The sequence below is a fragment of the Spermophilus citellus genome (assembly GCF_964194105.1).
Source record: "Spermophilus citellus genome assembly, chromosome: 16".
NCBI classification, from domain to species: Eukaryota; Metazoa; Chordata; class Mammalia; order Rodentia; family Sciuridae; genus Spermophilus; species Spermophilus citellus.
In genome coordinates, this window is record NC_138196.1 from 78,575,933 (window position 1) to 78,592,846 (window position 16,914).

At 51.5% G+C, this 16,914-nt stretch overlaps 1 protein-coding gene across 7 annotated transcripts in view; it reads left to right on the forward strand.

The window, feature by feature from the left end:
* EPHX2 (epoxide hydrolase 2) overlaps window positions 1-16,914 on the forward strand; it is a 43,824-nt gene that overhangs the window by 14,227 nt on the left and 12,683 nt on the right. For all 7 annotated transcript variants that reach the window (XR_014019145.1, XR_014019146.1, XR_014019147.1 and 4 more), the window contains 7 exons: window positions 835-909; window positions 3,704-3,799; window positions 4,246-4,324; window positions 5,985-6,019; window positions 10,452-10,478; window positions 12,483-12,568; window positions 14,245-14,356. Coding sequence is in view for 3 of the 7 variants with exons in the window: in XM_081269410.1 (XP_081125536.1) it covers window positions 835-909; window positions 3,704-3,799; window positions 4,246-4,324; window positions 5,985-6,019; window positions 10,452-10,478; window positions 12,483-12,568; window positions 14,245-14,356 (510 nt within the window). In the remaining 4 variants the exon portion in view is untranslated. The remainder of the gene's footprint in view (window positions 1-834; window positions 910-3,703; window positions 3,800-4,245; window positions 4,325-5,984; window positions 6,020-10,451; window positions 10,479-12,482; window positions 12,569-14,244; window positions 14,357-16,914) is intronic.

A 16,914-nucleotide genomic window follows, 5' to 3' on the forward strand; every position in this document is an offset into this window, starting at 1 on the left:
CAGACTTAATGTCCCTGACATCTGTCTTTCACATAGGAGGATGACACAGAGTTAAGGTCCCTGGGCTGCCTGGAGATTAGCAGCACCTCAGACCTGGTCACCTTTGTTCTTCTGGGTCCACCCGAGGTCCCTGACCACGCCAAGCCCCGCAGGAGCAGACTTACCCCAGCCTCTGGGGCGCAGGCCCTGGCTCCTGTCTGCAGGAGCTGGGGGAGGCCAGGAGTCAGGAACCCTGTTGAGCTGGGCACACTCCAGGGCTTCATAGCCATTTCCTCCAAGGGAGGTACCAGTTGGTGAGGGCTGCTGCAACAAAGTTTCACTGGCCAGTGGCTTCAGCTCTAGAAGTCTTTGTTTCTCTTGGAGGTTAGAAGCCCAGTACAGTTGGTTCCCTGGGGGCCTCTCTCCGTGGCTTGAGGCTGGCTTCTTCTCTGCACAGGTTTTCCTTTGGTATCTGTGTCTAATCTCCTCTTTTGATAAGGACATCAGTCATATTGATTAGGGCCATCCTAATGACCTCATTTTACCTTAGTTACCTCCTTAAAGACCCATTTCCAATCGAGTCATGATCTGAGGCTCTGTGGGGAAGGCTTTAGCATATGAATTTGAGGAGGGACAGAATAGAAAATAGTTTACTGCCCATCTTTAATAAACAAAGAAAAGTATATGTGTAACAACTCCACAATCTTGCACAAATTTATTTGGGAAATGGAGTCTATCTAGGCCCAAAAGGGAGAGACCGGGTGGTCAGGCACCAGCAGGACTGGGGAGGAGGTAGGGAGGGCCTCAGGGAAGGAGGCTGTCCCTTGTCCCTCACCGTTCCTGTCCTCCTTTCAGCTGCTCCACTCTGTGGCCCCTCTGCCGATCCCCTGCAGCCCAAGTGATGTGAGCCATGGGTATGTGACAGTAAAGGTAAGTCAGCCGGGGCTCTCTGACCAGGCCTGGGTGAGCCTCCTGATGAGTCACCTGTGAAGTATCGAGGGTAGTTGAACATCCACCGTTTATGAGGAAGAGGTTTCACCAAGGTCTCATTCCTGAAAAAGTAATAGAAGTCAGAGACCCTAATCAGCATGGCCGATGTGGCCGAACCCCCAGGAATGTGGGGCCTGGCAGCCTGTGTGCGGGAGCCCGTGCCCATCCTGCCTGTGCTCTGGGCAGAGCACTTCTCATTGGACAGGTGAGAGCACTTCCTTTGTGTGAGGCACAGGCTGGATACCAGGAGCACAGTGATGAATAAGGAGCCCTCATCGAGGGTGAAGGGAGGGAAGAGGTCATTAAAGTGCCCAGTGGTCAGGGCCATGGCAAGGCCAAGACCAGGTGCAGAGGGGCTCTGACTCCTGCCCTGCCAGCAGACCTCCCCCAGCTGCTGACCCGAAGCTTCAGAATGTCCTGACGGATTCACTTTGGGATCTTCCTTCATGTGTCTTTGGCTGCATTAAATGGGAAGAGATCTAAAGCATGGGTCAGCTCAAGAGCAGGATAAGGCCAGATAGACCAGGCTGAATCTGACTTTGCCATTCACTAAGCTCACAGCCGTGGGCCAGCTGCTGCCCACCCTGAGCCTCAGTATCCACAGCTTCATGAAGGGATGATGACCTTACCTTCCTGTAGGTTTCTGCTTAGGATTAGATGAAACACCACACCAGATCGCCAGGCATAGGGCTTGACACCTGCGTTCTCCACGGTCAGGAGGTGGCGAGTGAGCTGCGCTGTCCTCAGAGACCATGCAGAGACTGGCTGACCTGGAGGATGACTCCACATGTGTTGACGGAGCATTTGCTGTTTGCTGGGTGCAGATAGAAGTATTGTGATGAATGAGGGGCCCTCTGTGACCCCAGAAGTGTTGCAGTCTAATGAAACATGTTCACATCCCCAGCAGTTCCAGCACAGGATGAAGTGCCTGCTCAATAGTTGTGCCCAAATGTGCTCAGAATGGGGCTCTGCGGGTGGAGACCCCAACTGTAAAGTCCACCCTAAGTGATAGCAGTGTAGCTGGTGGGTATCATGAAGGAGACCATGGAGGGCAGTGGGATTTGGACTATAAAAAAGGATTTTCTTTTTTGCTATAAGCTACTGGTCAGCATCCTTGCAGTCACCCCTAGACCTCTGGGTCCTCCTGAAGGGGTGTATGTTTAATAAGGTCCCTTCAGATCTCAACTCCCTGGCAGTGAGGGAGGGAAGACTTGCCCAGGACTGGGGTGTGGGATGTAAACATTACTCCCCTCCACTGTGGGTAGGGCTAGTCTAACACTTTCTCGCTGCTTGACAGTTTTAATAGGTTCCTCATTTGACCTAATGAGTGTGACCCGAGCTGCTTTACCACTGTCTTCCCCACTCCACCTCTAAGAGCCAGGGCAGAGAACCTCTGGAGAGTCCCAGCTGGCCAGGCTATCAAAGCCTAATGCCACCTAAACTGAGTTGGTAGCCAGAATTCTCTTGTTCTGGTTTTACAGCCATTTTTTTAAACATAAAAAATGAATTTCTCAGCTGAGTTTAATATGAGGCAGCAAGAGAATTTTATAGTTGGGATGCATAATAGAGGCAAATTAGGATCAAGCATAAACATTATCACAATTTTCAACATAAGGAATTGAGAATTTAAAGTTAACTTCTGCCAGATGCTAATGGGAAGACTACAGAATATATTCAGTGAATGGAATGTAGTTTGTGAAAGGGTTTGCAAGATGCATGCCTGATGTTTTCTTGAGCAAGATAGCTTGTTTTGAATCAAATCTTGCAGTGTGGGACACCAGCTTGGAGCCACTGAAATCCACCAAGTGGATAGTTTCCAGTGAATCTCTGTGATAAGACTCCATTACTCTCATGCCTTGCCATCAGAATGTTGGAGACGTGCACTTTGAGGGAAATAGGGCACTTGGGTTATGTATAACTTTGGTCTATTTGCTTAGAGCCCATTGTGATAGTCAGGATGGGCTAGATGCTATAACAAGCAATCCTGCTATTTCAGTGGCTTCATACCAGTGTGTTTCTTATCTGCATCACGGGAGTGTGGGTTCCTTCCAGCAGTCACCTAAGAACCTAGGTGCCTTTTCTCAGTGCCTCCACCTTCATCAGGACTGGTGGTCTGCAGGACTGGTGGTGCAGAGAGGGAAAGGGAAGGAGGGCTAAGCGTAGAAGGCCCTGGTCATACCTGTTGGCCAGAACTCAGTCACATAGCCATCTGTAAGGTGGGGGTGGGAGTGCCTGGAAAATGCCACCTTGTGCCAGGAGGAAGGGAGAATGCAGATGTCGTGAGCACTGGTGGTCTCTGCTCACTCATGCAGCCCCTGAAAGGACTGCAAGTGTAGCAACTCCTCCCGCCCGCAAAAAAACCTCATGTTTAAGGCGTACACAGCTCCTAATAAAATGATCGTGGTATTCAGCATGCCATGAACATTTAGCTTTGTCCAAAATTAGTCCCCAGTTGCAAGTGTTGAAAACTCTTCAGAACAACACAGGGAAGGTGAGGTCCCTCTGCTTCTGTTGGTGTCCAGCCCTGTCACCTTCCCACCCTGAAGTGAGAGCTGCCTGTGATAGTGCAAGCAGACCAGCGCCCTGCCAGCCATCATCACCTAGCCCTGGGGTCCTCAGCTTGGAAAGCGGGGTCCTGTGAGATCTAGCCACCCACTGAAGTGGCCCGTGCCAGGTGGTCTGCAGGAGGGGTGCCAGACTCGGTGGTCACTGTCTCCTCCCTCTCTTCCCATAGCCTGGGGTCCGTCTGCATTTTGTGGAGCTGGGCTCTGGCCCTGTGGTGATCTTCTGCCACGGGTTTCCTGAGAGCTGGTTCTCTTGGAGGTACCAGGTAAGAGAGACTAAGGAAGGCACACCCCAGGCAGGATGAGGAGAGGGGACATCCAGGAGAGGTGGCCAGTCTGGAATGTGATGAGGAAGTGGAGCATCGTCTCCAAAGGGGCCTCGGTGGAGAAGGCTCCAGATCTCAGATCTGTGGTAGGCCCCAAAGCACCTGAACCAGTTGGGAAAAGGTGGGTTCTTCTCATAAAATCTTGCTGAGAATCTTGGTAAAAGGTGCCCTCCTAAATGTGTCATTGATACAGTGCAAAAGCCCCACCACTGTTCATGGCGGCCCTGCCTGGGGGCCCCTTCCAGCTCTGTGGTGAGGAGGCCAGGTAGTACCCTGTGGACTTTGGAATGACCCGTTTTAGGAGCAGGGGCTAGAGGAACCAGTCTTGAAGGTTCGGCAGGACTGATGAGGCCGTGGGGCGGGTGCCTGAATCGTTTGTTTTCCAGATCCCTGCTGTGGCTCAGGCGGGTTACCGGGTTCTGGCTATGGACATGAAAGGCTATGGAGACTCGTCCTCCCCTCCAGGTGGGTTGGCTGTCCTGCAGCTGTCCTGTGTGGTCCTGCTTCTCCCTGTCTGAGCTCTCCAGCACCTGGGCTTTCCTACCCCTGGCTACGGTAGCCATCCTAAGGGGTCTGACTTGCCCCTGCGGGGTCCTCTGTCTGTGCCCTTGGGGTTCACAAGTGCTTGTTCCCCACGCTCTAAATGAACCCAGGAGCCCCGAGGCCTGTGCCCAGGGAGCCTCCTGCTGGTCATCAGGGGTATAGAACACAGGCTGCTCTGCCACCTGCATCACCTCCCCGGCCCCAGCCCCTGGCGCTGCCACTGTTCCCTCCAGGGACTGGCTCCTCCAGGTCCTCACATATGGAAATGGTATGTGCCCTCTTGTGACAGGCTCATTTCACTTAACCTAACGTCCTCCAGGGTCATCCGTGTCGTGGCATGGTGCAAACCTTCCTCCTCCTTAAGGCTGAATGCTAATTCTTTTTTGGGGGGGCATACCTGGGATTGAACTCAGGGCACTCCACCACTGAACCACACCCCCAGCCCTATTTTGTATTTGATTTAGAGACAGGGTCTCTCTGAGTTGCTTAGCGCCTCGGTGTTGCTGAGGCTGGCTTTGAACTTGTAATCCTCCTGCCTCAGCCTCTTAAGCCACTGGAATTACAGGCATGTGCCACCGCACTGCACTTGAATGCGAGTTTGTATGTGTGCACACCACATTCTGCTTATCCTGAGCACCTGTGTGAACCTGAGTTGCCTCCGTCTTTTGGCTGCTTCACATCATGCTCTTGTGAACATGAGTGTACAAATAAGTATCTGTGAGCCACTGCTTTTCATTCTTTAGGATATTTACCCAGAAGTAGAAGGGCAGGGTCTGGTGGTGATTTGTAGGTCAGATTCTTAACCCAGTGTCTGTGGATCCCTGTGGGAATCTATCCAGATGGTCAGTAGATGACCTGGGAACCCTGAGTCTGTGAATGGGGCTATGAGCCTGTTCCCCGTGGTTAGAGTCCTTTGTTTTGACTAGTTCCAGTGGGTCCTCAGCCCCGAACTCTTAAGAGCCTCGGGCACAGAGGGCAGAGATGCAGAGTGGCCAGGCATGAGTGCCATCCAGGTCCTTCCTGGTGTCAGTGATACAGTGGTGGACAGGATGAGTGAGCTGAGCTGCCATTCACCCCTTTGTCCCCATGTTCATGCCCAGCCATTCTTCCAGTGGTGTTTTTTATAGAAATAGAGCAATTCTGCAATTTATATGGAACCACCAAAGTCATAAACAGCAAACTCAATCTTGAAAAAGAACAAAGCTGGAGGCACTTCCTGATTCCAGACATTACTATAAATCTACAGTAATTAAACAGCAAAGCCCAAACCTACAAACAGACACATAGACCAGTGAAACAGAACGGAGCAGCATCCACTTACTGTCAGCCGACTCTGGACAAGGGTGCTGAGAGTGCATGACGACGGGGGAGGGATGGTCTCAGCAGGTGGCAGTGGGGGACATGCACAGGAATGAAACCAGGCCCTTGTCTCACATCACACACACACAAAGAGTCACAAAGAACTGAAGACTTCAACGTAAGAAGTTTGGGGTTGGTTTGTTTTGCAAAGGGGTCCTTTTAGTTTGTTGTTATATTTTGAATCATGTGAGTCAAATGTATTTCTCTATTTTTTGAATTGCAGAAATAGAAGAATATGCCATGGAAGTGTTATGTAAGGTAAGAAGGATCTTTGATAACATTTGGAACATGTTTTCCACTCCAGGTTTTTGTGGATGGAAGCCAGAAGCTCAGGTGTCCAGTTAAACCCTAAGAAAGTGCATTGCACAGCATTGAGTGGGAATCCTTCCTGCAAGTTGGGGTGACTTTTCTAAGTGATCACCCACATGCATGAAGCGTTTAGTGTGTTTCCCGGGGAAACCGAGTGTTAGGCAGGTTAAGGCGGAATCGTGTGGGTCAGGTAGCGCCTCCACACTCCTCATCCGCCTCTCACCTTTTCCCTGTGTGTCCGGCCCTCAGCCCCACAGGGGGCTTTGGCGGCACAGCAGCAAGTCAGGGAAAAGCCCAATTTCCAGACGACCCTGTTCTTCCTTAGTCTCCAGGTCTGCCTCTCCCCCTCTCCTGCTCGTGATCTTCTGGTGACTCCCCTGCAGCCAGGATCTCCCCAGTGACCCTGAGTGGGACCCTCTTCCTGTCCCACTGCTGTCCACTCACCTGGACCCCCACTTAGACCTGTCAGAATCTATTTTTGGTATGGGCATGAGGGGTCACTTCAGAGAACTGCACTCCTGAGGGAGTCCTGCTGCCCCAAACAAATGAGGTAAAGAGAGACGCTCCGGTCCTCCCAGGCCACCTGCAAGCATCACTAAACTAGGAATTTACCCAAGAGGATCCATCACATGTGCCCCCAGAAAACCAGACACCAGGGTTGACACAGCACTCTTTGTGCTAGCTACAAAGTGAAAACCATCCAACTGTCTATCAGCTGGCAAATGGACACGCAAAATGTGGTCCACCCATGGGCTAGACCATTCCTGACCATGAAGCGGTGCTGAAGTAGTGGTGCACGCTTCCTCACGAGCGAACCTTGAAGGCATTGTGTTCAGTAGAAGCCAGTTACAAAAAGTACATGTTACATCGGAAATAGTTGGAACAGGCAAATCTATAGGCCCCGAAATTATAGGAGTGGTTGTTTGCCAAGCACAGGGAAGGAAAAGGGGAGGTGACGGCCAGCGAGTATGCAGTTTTTTTGAGGCAAAGAAGATTTTCTGAAACTGGATAATGGTGATGGTTTCACAACTCTGGGAATCTAATAAAGACCCCTGAACTGTCCACTTTGAAAGGGAGGATGTTATGGCATGTGAATCATATCAATAAAGTTGATGTTTTAAAAATTATCATAGTATTGTTAGTGTAAGATTTTAATAGTTAATTACATTAACTTTAAAGACAGCATTACAGAAAATGGGATATTTTGCCTGCTGTCAAGGCCCATAAAAAGCATTTTTTCAACTCTATCCCCCACAATATATTGAAAATTCATTTTTTCAACCCCAATTCCCTAAATTTGCATGACAATTCTTTACACAATTTTTTAAAGCTAAAGATCCAATTTTAACTTCACTTTTTAAATTAACAGGTAACAAGGTGTGTTTTGTCCTATTTGCAACATGATGATTTGAACTGTGCATGCATTTTGGGATGTAACAGTAATATCAGCTCACATGGTTATCATTTTCGAGGGGAGAGCATAAACATCTACCCTGTACATTTCTTGGGAATACAGTATATCTTCATTATTTATAGTCACCTTACTGTACAATGGGTCTATTGACATGTATTCCTGCCATCTAACTGTAACCCCACATCCTTTGACTGATCATCTGCTCTCACTCTTACCCACCTCGGCTTCTGGTGACCACTGTTCTACCTCATACTTCCATGAGATCAAATGTATGAAATTCAGCGTCTGAGTGAGGCTGTGTGGTATTTGCCTTCTGTGTCTGCCCTGTTTCACTTACATAGAGTTCTCTAGGCTTGTATGTGTTGTTACAAATGACAGAATGACATTCTTTTTATGGCTGAAGAGTATTTCTTTGTGTATGTGCCACGTTCTCTTCATCCATTCAACAAGTGTGATTCCATCTCTTGGCCACTGAAAATGGGTGTGCAGAGGTCTGACTGGCTTTAGAATGGGCACCTTTATGGAATCTGTCAGCCCATTCCCTGTGCCTCTGTAGTCCTAGATTTCCTGGTCGGGAATGCTGGAATGCAGCATAGCCATAGTATCTCCGAAGCTCATTAACATGTAGAGACTTGTCTGCCCCCAATTTTCTTTGTGTGACCTTGGGTGAGTCACTTACCTGTGGCAGGTCATATGCTCAGGTGTAAAGTGCAGTGAATGGTTGGGCTACGTTTTCCCAGGCACCTGCCAGGTCTGAGTAAGATTCTGTGGGCTCTGGTGCAGGGGAACACTGAACTCATTCAGCCTCTGCGGTGGACTGGGAAGAGAAAAGACATGGCCATGTGCCATTAAGTGGGGACATGTCATCTGTGGTGTTCAGGATCCTAAAGGGCCATGAACTCCTGGAAGTGTTTGCAGAATTTGAGAAACAGGTGCCCATGTGCGTTTCCAGGGAGAGGATCCAGGGTTTTCACCAGAGACTTCAAGAGGTCAGAGGGGACAGACCACTGTAGTTGGGGGGAGGGGCAAGGCTAGCCTGGCATGTTCCACCCACTGTTCATCTGTCTTTCTGAATTAAGGTCCCCTGAGGTCAGGGGTGTGTTCTGCCTGCTGCCACATCCCAGAGCTGAGACAGTGCGGCACTGCAGGCTCTCGGTGTGCTTTATTGGTGGGTGTGTGTTTTAGGTGGCTGTGGCCCTCTCATCTCTCAGCCGTGGCTGTTAATTCAGGGGAAAACTGGCCAGGGACAAGGGGAGATGAAGAAAAGACAAATAGACACATAGAGAGGAAAACCTGGGGCCCGGTGGTTAGCCAACCTCTGATGGAGTGTGACTGACTAGAGTTAGCTCAGCACATTTATTATATAGGTTTTATTATATATAAACTTCATCAAAGTTTATCTGTGAGAAAGTTTCAGAAAAGCAGACTGACTTGAATGTTGCAGTGAAATCTGCATGACATCAGTTCTTGTCATGCCCAGAATTCTCTATCCCTGGGAGTGGGTGCCCGAGCTTGAGTTTCAGACTGATACAGCTCTACATCTTTGTATATAGACTTCTCAGGCTGGCATCACCATAGCAAAGGGCTATCTTAACTTGCACTTTTGCACAGGAAGTTCCCAGCACAACACAGCCATGAGATAGAAGCGATGATTCAAATCAGTGTTCTCCACACAGGTCTGGGAGCTTACTGGGTCTCGCCTTGAGGGGGGGCACTGCGGAGGGAAGCAGTGGCAGGGCACGTGCTCCTTCCTGGCAGGATGAGGGCATCATGTTGTGCCAGGGTGATTCCACGCTTTTGGCCTGGCTGGGGAGCTTCCTTGGTGAGTTTTCCAGTGGTGACACAGGCAAGCCCTGGAGAATGTCTGTTAGCCCAGACCCCTCTTTCTGGAAACCATTTTTCCTGGGACCAGTGAAGCTGTGAAAATGAGGCTGTAGTTAGAAATAAAATTTTGCATCGCCACAGGGGCACTAAAGATCTACCTGTCCTGGAATTATTGACCTTGATTCCACCTTGCCCCTAATCAGCCACTAAAAGTTGCTGAGAAGCAAAATCCCAGGCTCTGAGTTGCTCCCACAGCTGAAAGCGAGAAGGTGCTGCAGAGATAAGGCCCCCAGATAGCAGCATCAGGTACTTGGGCAAGGGTGAGAGCGAGTTTGAGAAGCCCAAAGGTAAAAGAATAAAAGGGAAAGTCAGGAGATACTTTGAAGGAGACGGTAGTGCTGGGCGAAGGGCTTTAGACAGGACCATCAGCTGGTGTCCCTAGAAGGAGAATGTAAATGGGTTCCTGTGCTTATATGAAAGGCGAATCCCATCCCTCATATGTGACTGATGGGGACTCGGGTCACTCTGTCCACTGTAGCTGGACCAAAATTCTGCACCCTGCTTCCTGTGAGACCCTGAGCCTGGAAGACTGTCCCTTACATGGGGACACTCCCTCACCCTGGTCCTCACTGAGAACCTCTAGTGTGCTGCCGCCATTAGGCACCTCAGGAATCTCTGGAAAACCCTCAGCTAAAGTCTTCTTTGGTGACTGTCTCAGGCACCCAGGGCTGCCATGGCACAGTCCCACTGACTGCAGACCTACATTTCTCCCAGTTCTGAAGGTCGGAAGTGCAAGCTCAAAGGGTCAGCAAGGTTGGTTTCTCCTGAGTCCTCTCTCCTAGGCTAGTAGATGTGTCTCCTTGGTTTCTCCCTGGGCTCCCACCTGGCCTTTTCTCTGTGGGTGTCCATGTCCTGATCTCTTCTTATGAAGACACCTGTCATATTGGAATAGTCCCACCCTAAGGACTTCATTTTTAAAGACCCTGCCTTCAAACACAGTCACAGTCTGACTGGGGGTTAGGGCTTCCACATAGGAATTTCTGGGGCACGCCATCAGCTCATGGCACAAACACAGTAACCAGGATCTTGAGGAGGATGGGGTGGGTGGATTCGATTTCTGATTTTGTCTGTTTTCTTTCTTAGGAAATGGTCACCTTCCTGGATAAGCTGGTAGGTCAATGGGCACAGCAGGTGTCTTTGGAGAACTCTGTGTGGCCTGGGGAATTACGGAAAGGTGGCCTTTGCCATTCAGCAGTCGGCGCCATTGAGCAGAGATAGCCAGGGCAGGGGAAGGGCCCACCTGGGGCAGCTGGGGAGGAGAGTGACAAAGACTGACAGGGAGTATTTGGAGGGCAGTGTGGGGTAGGCATGCTTCTCTGTTCCAGGAAGTAGAGGGAAGTACCTTTGCTGGGCTGGCCAGGGAGGAGAGCCTTGGGTACCAGGGAGAGTCACTGGAAAATGTCCCATAGGCTATCGCTTCACAGCTCTGTGCAATCATGTACTCTGACAAATCTAAGGGCTAACGCCTTCATTTGGCACCGCTGGCCATGTCGGTCTCAGTGGTGACGAATGGAAAGAGCACCACTGTTCCCCAGACCCTGCCCTGTCATGTCCTCTGCCTCCCCAGATTAGGCTGGGGGCAGAAAGAACCTGCAGGGCAGACTTGGGGACCGCGGCTATGCCGGGTCAGTGACAACAGAGGGACAGAGCAGAGAGAACCACAAGGCAGAGGGACTCGGCTTATTAATGAGATGTGGGGGTGGAGAGAAGACTCAGACCACCAACTTCCAGATCTACAGGGTGCATGGGAGGAGAGGAGCTGAGGGTCTGCCCTCGGCACGGTCTCAGCTCCGTGGACGGAATTGGGTTTGCAAGTGTCATGTGTGATGGAGACCTCTAAGTGAGCATGGCCTGGTGCGGCTGCCCAGACCTCACAGTTCTGAAGGTTGGAAGTCCAAGCTCAAAGTGTCTGACTCTCTGTGACTTCTCACTACAAAACTTCCAGCTGTCTGAGAACATGTCCAACTGTGGAAAGAGGGGCTTGTGGGTACAGGTCAGTGGAATCAGGTGTCCATCTTTGGGTCATTGCTAGGACATGCAGCAAGGAATCTGGGCCACCTGCAGACCAGGTGGGCCTCTGCCTCCCACGGGATGGTAGCTGAAGTGGTTGGAGCAGATGGATTCTCTGTGGACAGTGTCCATTCAGAAGGACAGTCCTGACAGCCGAGTTGCAAAATACTTGCCCTTGAGAGGCACAGGAGAGAGCAGAGCCCGGGGCACGCGAGGCTGGAAGGCCCAGCACCATGAAGCCATGGGAAGGCAGTGGCAGAGGAAATGTCTGATGCTGCAGAAGAGCAGGGAGCTTGAGGAGGGGAAACCCACACCCCACCATTGCTGGCGAGCAGGGGCCTTCAGCGGGAGGGCACTGGACTTGGGGATGAGAGGGAAGAAGCCAAGCTTTGGGGATTTAGATGGTGCTTAGGGAGACAACTGGTGCAAACCACCATGAGAAGTTTGATGATGTGAAGGAGCAGGGCACGGCAAGGACAGTACCTAGGGACCACCAAGGTGGGGAGGGTCTGAACGGCCCTGAGGTGGCCGACTGGGGCAGCAGCTGGGGTAGAGGAGAGAGCCTGGTGTATTTGAGGGTGGGAGCCCAGGTTCCCTTTGTGCAATGGGTATTGAGATTAGTGGAGGGGTTCCAGTCAATACCTAGCATGGAGGTCAAGACCTCGCATGTCGTAGTAGGTGCTCATTAGAGGGGAGCTGTTGTCATCACCAGCGAAGCGGAAGGGAAAGGGGAGACAAAGATGCTTTTGGACTGGAAGGAGCACTCCCCAAAGAGCGAGGGTGGAATTGTAGTCTGTGAAATGTGAACGTGGAACCTGGGGAGGGAGGGTGTACTTCACCTAGGAGAGAAGGAGGAGAGGGGAAACGCAGTCGGATTGTGAGAAGGTGACGAGAGGGAAGGAACTCGTGGCCAGTGGCCTCAGTCTTCTAAGAGAATAAAAAGGCCAGTTGGAGAGAGGGTGTGGGGGCTGGAGATAGATAGGGATGGAGGATGAGGAGGGTGAACGTTGTGGAGAAGCTCTCGAGGGGTCTGTGGAGACCCTGGGCTTGCAGGGCCAGGTGTTGGGCTCTCCCACATGGGGTCCGTCCTTTCTCTTCCACCAGGGCATCCCGCAAGCAGTGTTCATTGGCCACGACTGGGCCGGCGTGCTGGTGTGGAACATGGCTCTCTTCTACCCCGACAGAGTGAGGTGAGCAGGCCACGCATAACCAGCATCTGGAGAGACCGGACTTAAATGCCTTGAAACTGTCCCTCGGATCTTCCACCCACAAGACTTCTTGAAAACTAATGGGTGACGTGGGAAAGTGGCCCCACCCAGATCTTCAGGGCCGTGGACAGGTTCACTAGGAGCTCTCGTCTTAGGGAGCAGCGCCTGTGCCTCTTATTGGTCCTGGGACAAATAATCCAGGGCCTGGTGGCTAGTGGAGATCCATGGCAGACTCTGAGGGAATAGGTGAGGAGGAAGGTGTCCGAGTGCAGGGGAGAGAGCTCCTCTGGGTGGAGTCAGAGCACCTGCCCTTCCATCCTGCCCCAAAGTGGCTAGGGGACAGATCACTTCACCTCTCAGGCCTGCCTCCTCAGCCACAGGCGGCAGTGAGAACTCCTACCAGGACATGGCGTCTCGCCCTCACCATCAGGTGGCACGTGACCACGAGAAAGGCATGTCCAGTCTCCAGCAGCAGCTCCAGATGTCAGGTCTGGAACCCAGACAGTGGATGGCTTCGTGGCTGTACCCCTTTTGGCTGGCAAGTCACAGCCAAAACCTGCCTGAGCCCCACCTAGCGAGTGAGGTAAACATGGTTCTCAGCAGCCCTCTGCATCCCAGCTGATCCAGTTATTTCCTCAATAGCTAAGTCTCTGTCCAGAGAACTGGGTTCAGCCTCAGCCAGGCTCCCACTGGCTTTTGTTTTCATTCCCAAACTAAACGCTGGGCTTCTGACCAGTCTCCTCCCTCCACTCAGTAGGACTGCAAACTTCGGTCCACTTCCAGACCCTGCTCCTGCTTCCTCAGATGGTCCAGTCAGGTGTTTTCTCCCCCAACTCTCTCCACCCTCAAAGGTCAAGTTCAAGTGCTCTCTTGTTCCTGAGGCCGTCCATGATGTCCAGTTCAGTCCTTCTTTATGTCCTTTGGACTCTCATGGTGTTTCCTGCAGTTCTATGGCTCTATCACAGTCTGCCTCATGATGCAGTCATCTGTGTATTTCTCCCTCTGTGTCCTTATTAAATCATAATGAACTCCTTGGAGGAGAGAGGATGTGCTTTACTTATTTTATGTTTTCCTTTCCCTAGTCTATAACATGGAATTATGCTCTACACCAAGGAGACACAGTGAGTGGATGAAGGAATGGGAAAAAAGTGAATAGTGAATACATTCTTCAATTGAGAGATCCAGCCAGGTGCTTGTAATCCCAGTGACTCAGGAGGCTAAGGCAGGAGGATCACAAGTTGGAGGCAGGTCTCAAAATAAAATTGGACCCTGCCTCAAAATAAAAAATAAAAAGAACTGGAGATGTAACTTAGTTGTAGAGCATCCTAGGGTTCAATTTCCATGTCCCCCCCACCAAAAAAAAAAAAAAAAACTAGGAAGAGATCCAAGTGTCTACATCACCTAGTCAGTCTTGATGTGGTGTGTGTAGTATGGGTGTGTGTTTGTCTTGGCAGGTAGGTGAGGAAATATTGCAATTGAGTCGGAGGAAAAATCCCACTGGTTTAGGGATCCAAATGTATCTGAGTTCTAATCCCATTATCCCACACACTTCTGGTGGGAGACCTGGAAGGTGTAGTTTTTGACATGCAAGGGCCTTCCTGGTTCTTGTAGACTGTCCTCTTGCAGGCTTTCTGACTTCGCGCCTCTTATTCCTGCAGGGCAGTGGCCAGTGTGAACACTCCCTTCATGCCAGCAAATCCCAAGGTGTCCCCCATGGAGATTATCAAAGCCAACCCAGTTTTTGATTACCAACTCTACTTCCAAGAACCAGTAAGTGTGGGGCATGGAGGTGACTTCTGTCTTTCCCTCCCTGTCCTCCCTCCTTCTCCCTCTTGCTTTATCTCTGTCCCCTTTAATTTTCTGTGTCACTAGTCAGAAGTGATTTTTCAGCCTGGCTTGGGTGCAGCTGGCTGCAGAGCTGGTTCTTTTCCGGTTGGTGGTGCATCTCTGTGTGTTTGGGATGGTGGGAAGGGAGGGGCCTGGGTGGAGGGATGACTCTGCACTGGTTGTCCTGCTTCTCTGAAATTGAGGAGTGGGGGGTCTGCATGCTCACTGGGAGCTGCCCGCCCTTGCTTTTCTGGCTGGAAAGCTGGAGAAATCTGTCTCTCTTGGTGGAGACAGCTCTTGCAGCTCTTGGCCTGTCACCAAGGACTTAGTATATCTGCTCATGGAGAGCTGAGTTTTGCAATTATGTCATTGAAAACCAAAAGTCCTGCAGCGGGTCCCAAGTGTGCTGAGTGAGTGTGCACTTGGGTGCAGCTGCCAAGTGTGTTCACCCATGCACCGCAAGACGCCTGTCAAAGGTAGCCCCTGGACCATGGATGATACGCATGTGGGGTGTCACTGCTACCTTTGATGGGGGTTCACTGAGCATCATGGTCTCCTGCTCAGGAATGGCAGAGATGATTCCTTACCGTAGACCCTAATGAAAGAGCCACACACCCTGTGCACTGAGCTGGACTGGAGAATGTCTCCCAACCAGGCACTCTGCTCTCCTGCCTCCTGGTTAGCACATCATGACTTCCATCTAGGAGAGCCTGCTCCCCTCAACCTGGCCTTGAAGCCTGTCCCAGGCTGGAGACTGCGTCCTCCAGGATGTCCCCCTCCTCCTGGAAGCAGTCCCACCTCCACCACGAGCAAATCATCCCTGTGGTCTTGACCCTGCAGAGCTGTGAATGGGAGCTCCCGGAGGCTTCCGGAGGCAGGGACTCCTCCTGCTTGGGCAGGCTCTGTGGCTCTCCTGGGGTAGAGTAGGGTCTGAACGTAGGTTCCCAGAGAAGAGTCCTAAAACCACATCTACGAAACAGTCTAGTGACCCGCGGGCCCTTCTCCTCGCACACTCTGAGGGGTCACCTTGTTTTGTTCTGTACTGGCTGCCCTCGAGAGCTCCGGATCTGTGCCTTGGGAGCAGGGCAGGAGGGTGGCCATTCATCACGTGGCAGCGCTGCTCTGCCCTTGGAGATTTCTGATGAAGCCCCGTGGGCCCCTTAATTACGCCGCCGCCCGTTTGTGAGATTCAATTACGGTGGAGATCAATCGCGGCCTTCTGCAGCGTGCTGAATGCCAGGGAGAGGGGCAGCTGACCAGGACTGGTTCGAGGTGATCGATGCAGCCCTGGCCAGCCTGTGTCACCCTCGGCCATGACTCTTATTTATGGAGGGCAGTCCCCAGCCCAGAGCAGCTGCTCTTCCTGAGCTGGGGGACGCATCTCAGGGCTTGGAGGGACCCACAGGGCATGGGCAGGGCTTTGTCCTCACAGGGGCCTGGGTAGCTCCAAAGGGCCAGGAAGGAATCAAAGAGCTCAGAGGCAAATAACCTGTGCTCATCAAAGTCCACCAGGCCGACAGGGAGAGTGGGGTAGAGGTGAAGGCCAGAAAGAGGAGCAGATAAGAGCGTTTGTTCTCTGGCTGTGTGCCCAGCTGATACTGACACTCATTTACAAAAGCCAAGGCTGGTGTTTAAGTCCCACAGACCAATGACAAATGCCCTCCTTTCTGACTAGCGGGTCAGGGGCTCCTCCTTTTGGCTCCTGAGACTGGAGTTAAGGGATGGACTTTAGACTGTAACACACGTAGTTTCAAGCTCCAGAACTGGCCCTGATGAGCTGGGAAGCTGCTCCCCAGAGCAGCAGATGGGGGTTTTGTAAGAATTAAGTGAGATAATGCTTGTTCTTACCATGCTTGATGCCTAGGAAGAATATCAATCCATGATCATTATCATTATTATTTTCTACATTCTTAACGTTATTAAGTTCTACAAGATTGTCTGTTTTTGGTCTGGTCTCCTCACCATCTGTGGGTTCCTTATGGACACACGCTGTCCCTCATTCATGTTTTTATTCCCACTGCCAAAGAAAGGCAATAGCAGGGCGAGGTGGCTGGGAAGAAGAGCAGGAAGGAAGAGGCAGAGGGGGAGGCGGGCGCCCAGTGGGCCTGCTCCTGTCGCCTCAGTCCTGTGTGGGTCTGTGCCTCTGGTGGGATGGTCTTCTCTTCTCATTTATGCAATGACTTTCGCAGGGAAGGATGCGTCCCAGGTGTTGTGTGTGGTGTGTTGGTTTGTGACTGTGTTGAGATCAGGGATACCGGCAGCGCCTTGGTGGCCCAGCCAGAGGAGGCAGTGTACCTGGGGGGGTCCCCTGCTGGGGTGGAGTCTCTGCAGGGCTCAGGGGCACCCCAGCTCTTGTCTGCTGGTGGGCCACTACTTCCTCTGTGGTGTGGGCAGGATCGTTGTGGGCTCCCAGGGGTGCAGGTCAGCCTGGGGTAAGGTAAAATACAGAGTCCTGTTGGGTAGAGTTGGGAGAGGACCTGGGGATCTGCTTTCTCACCAGC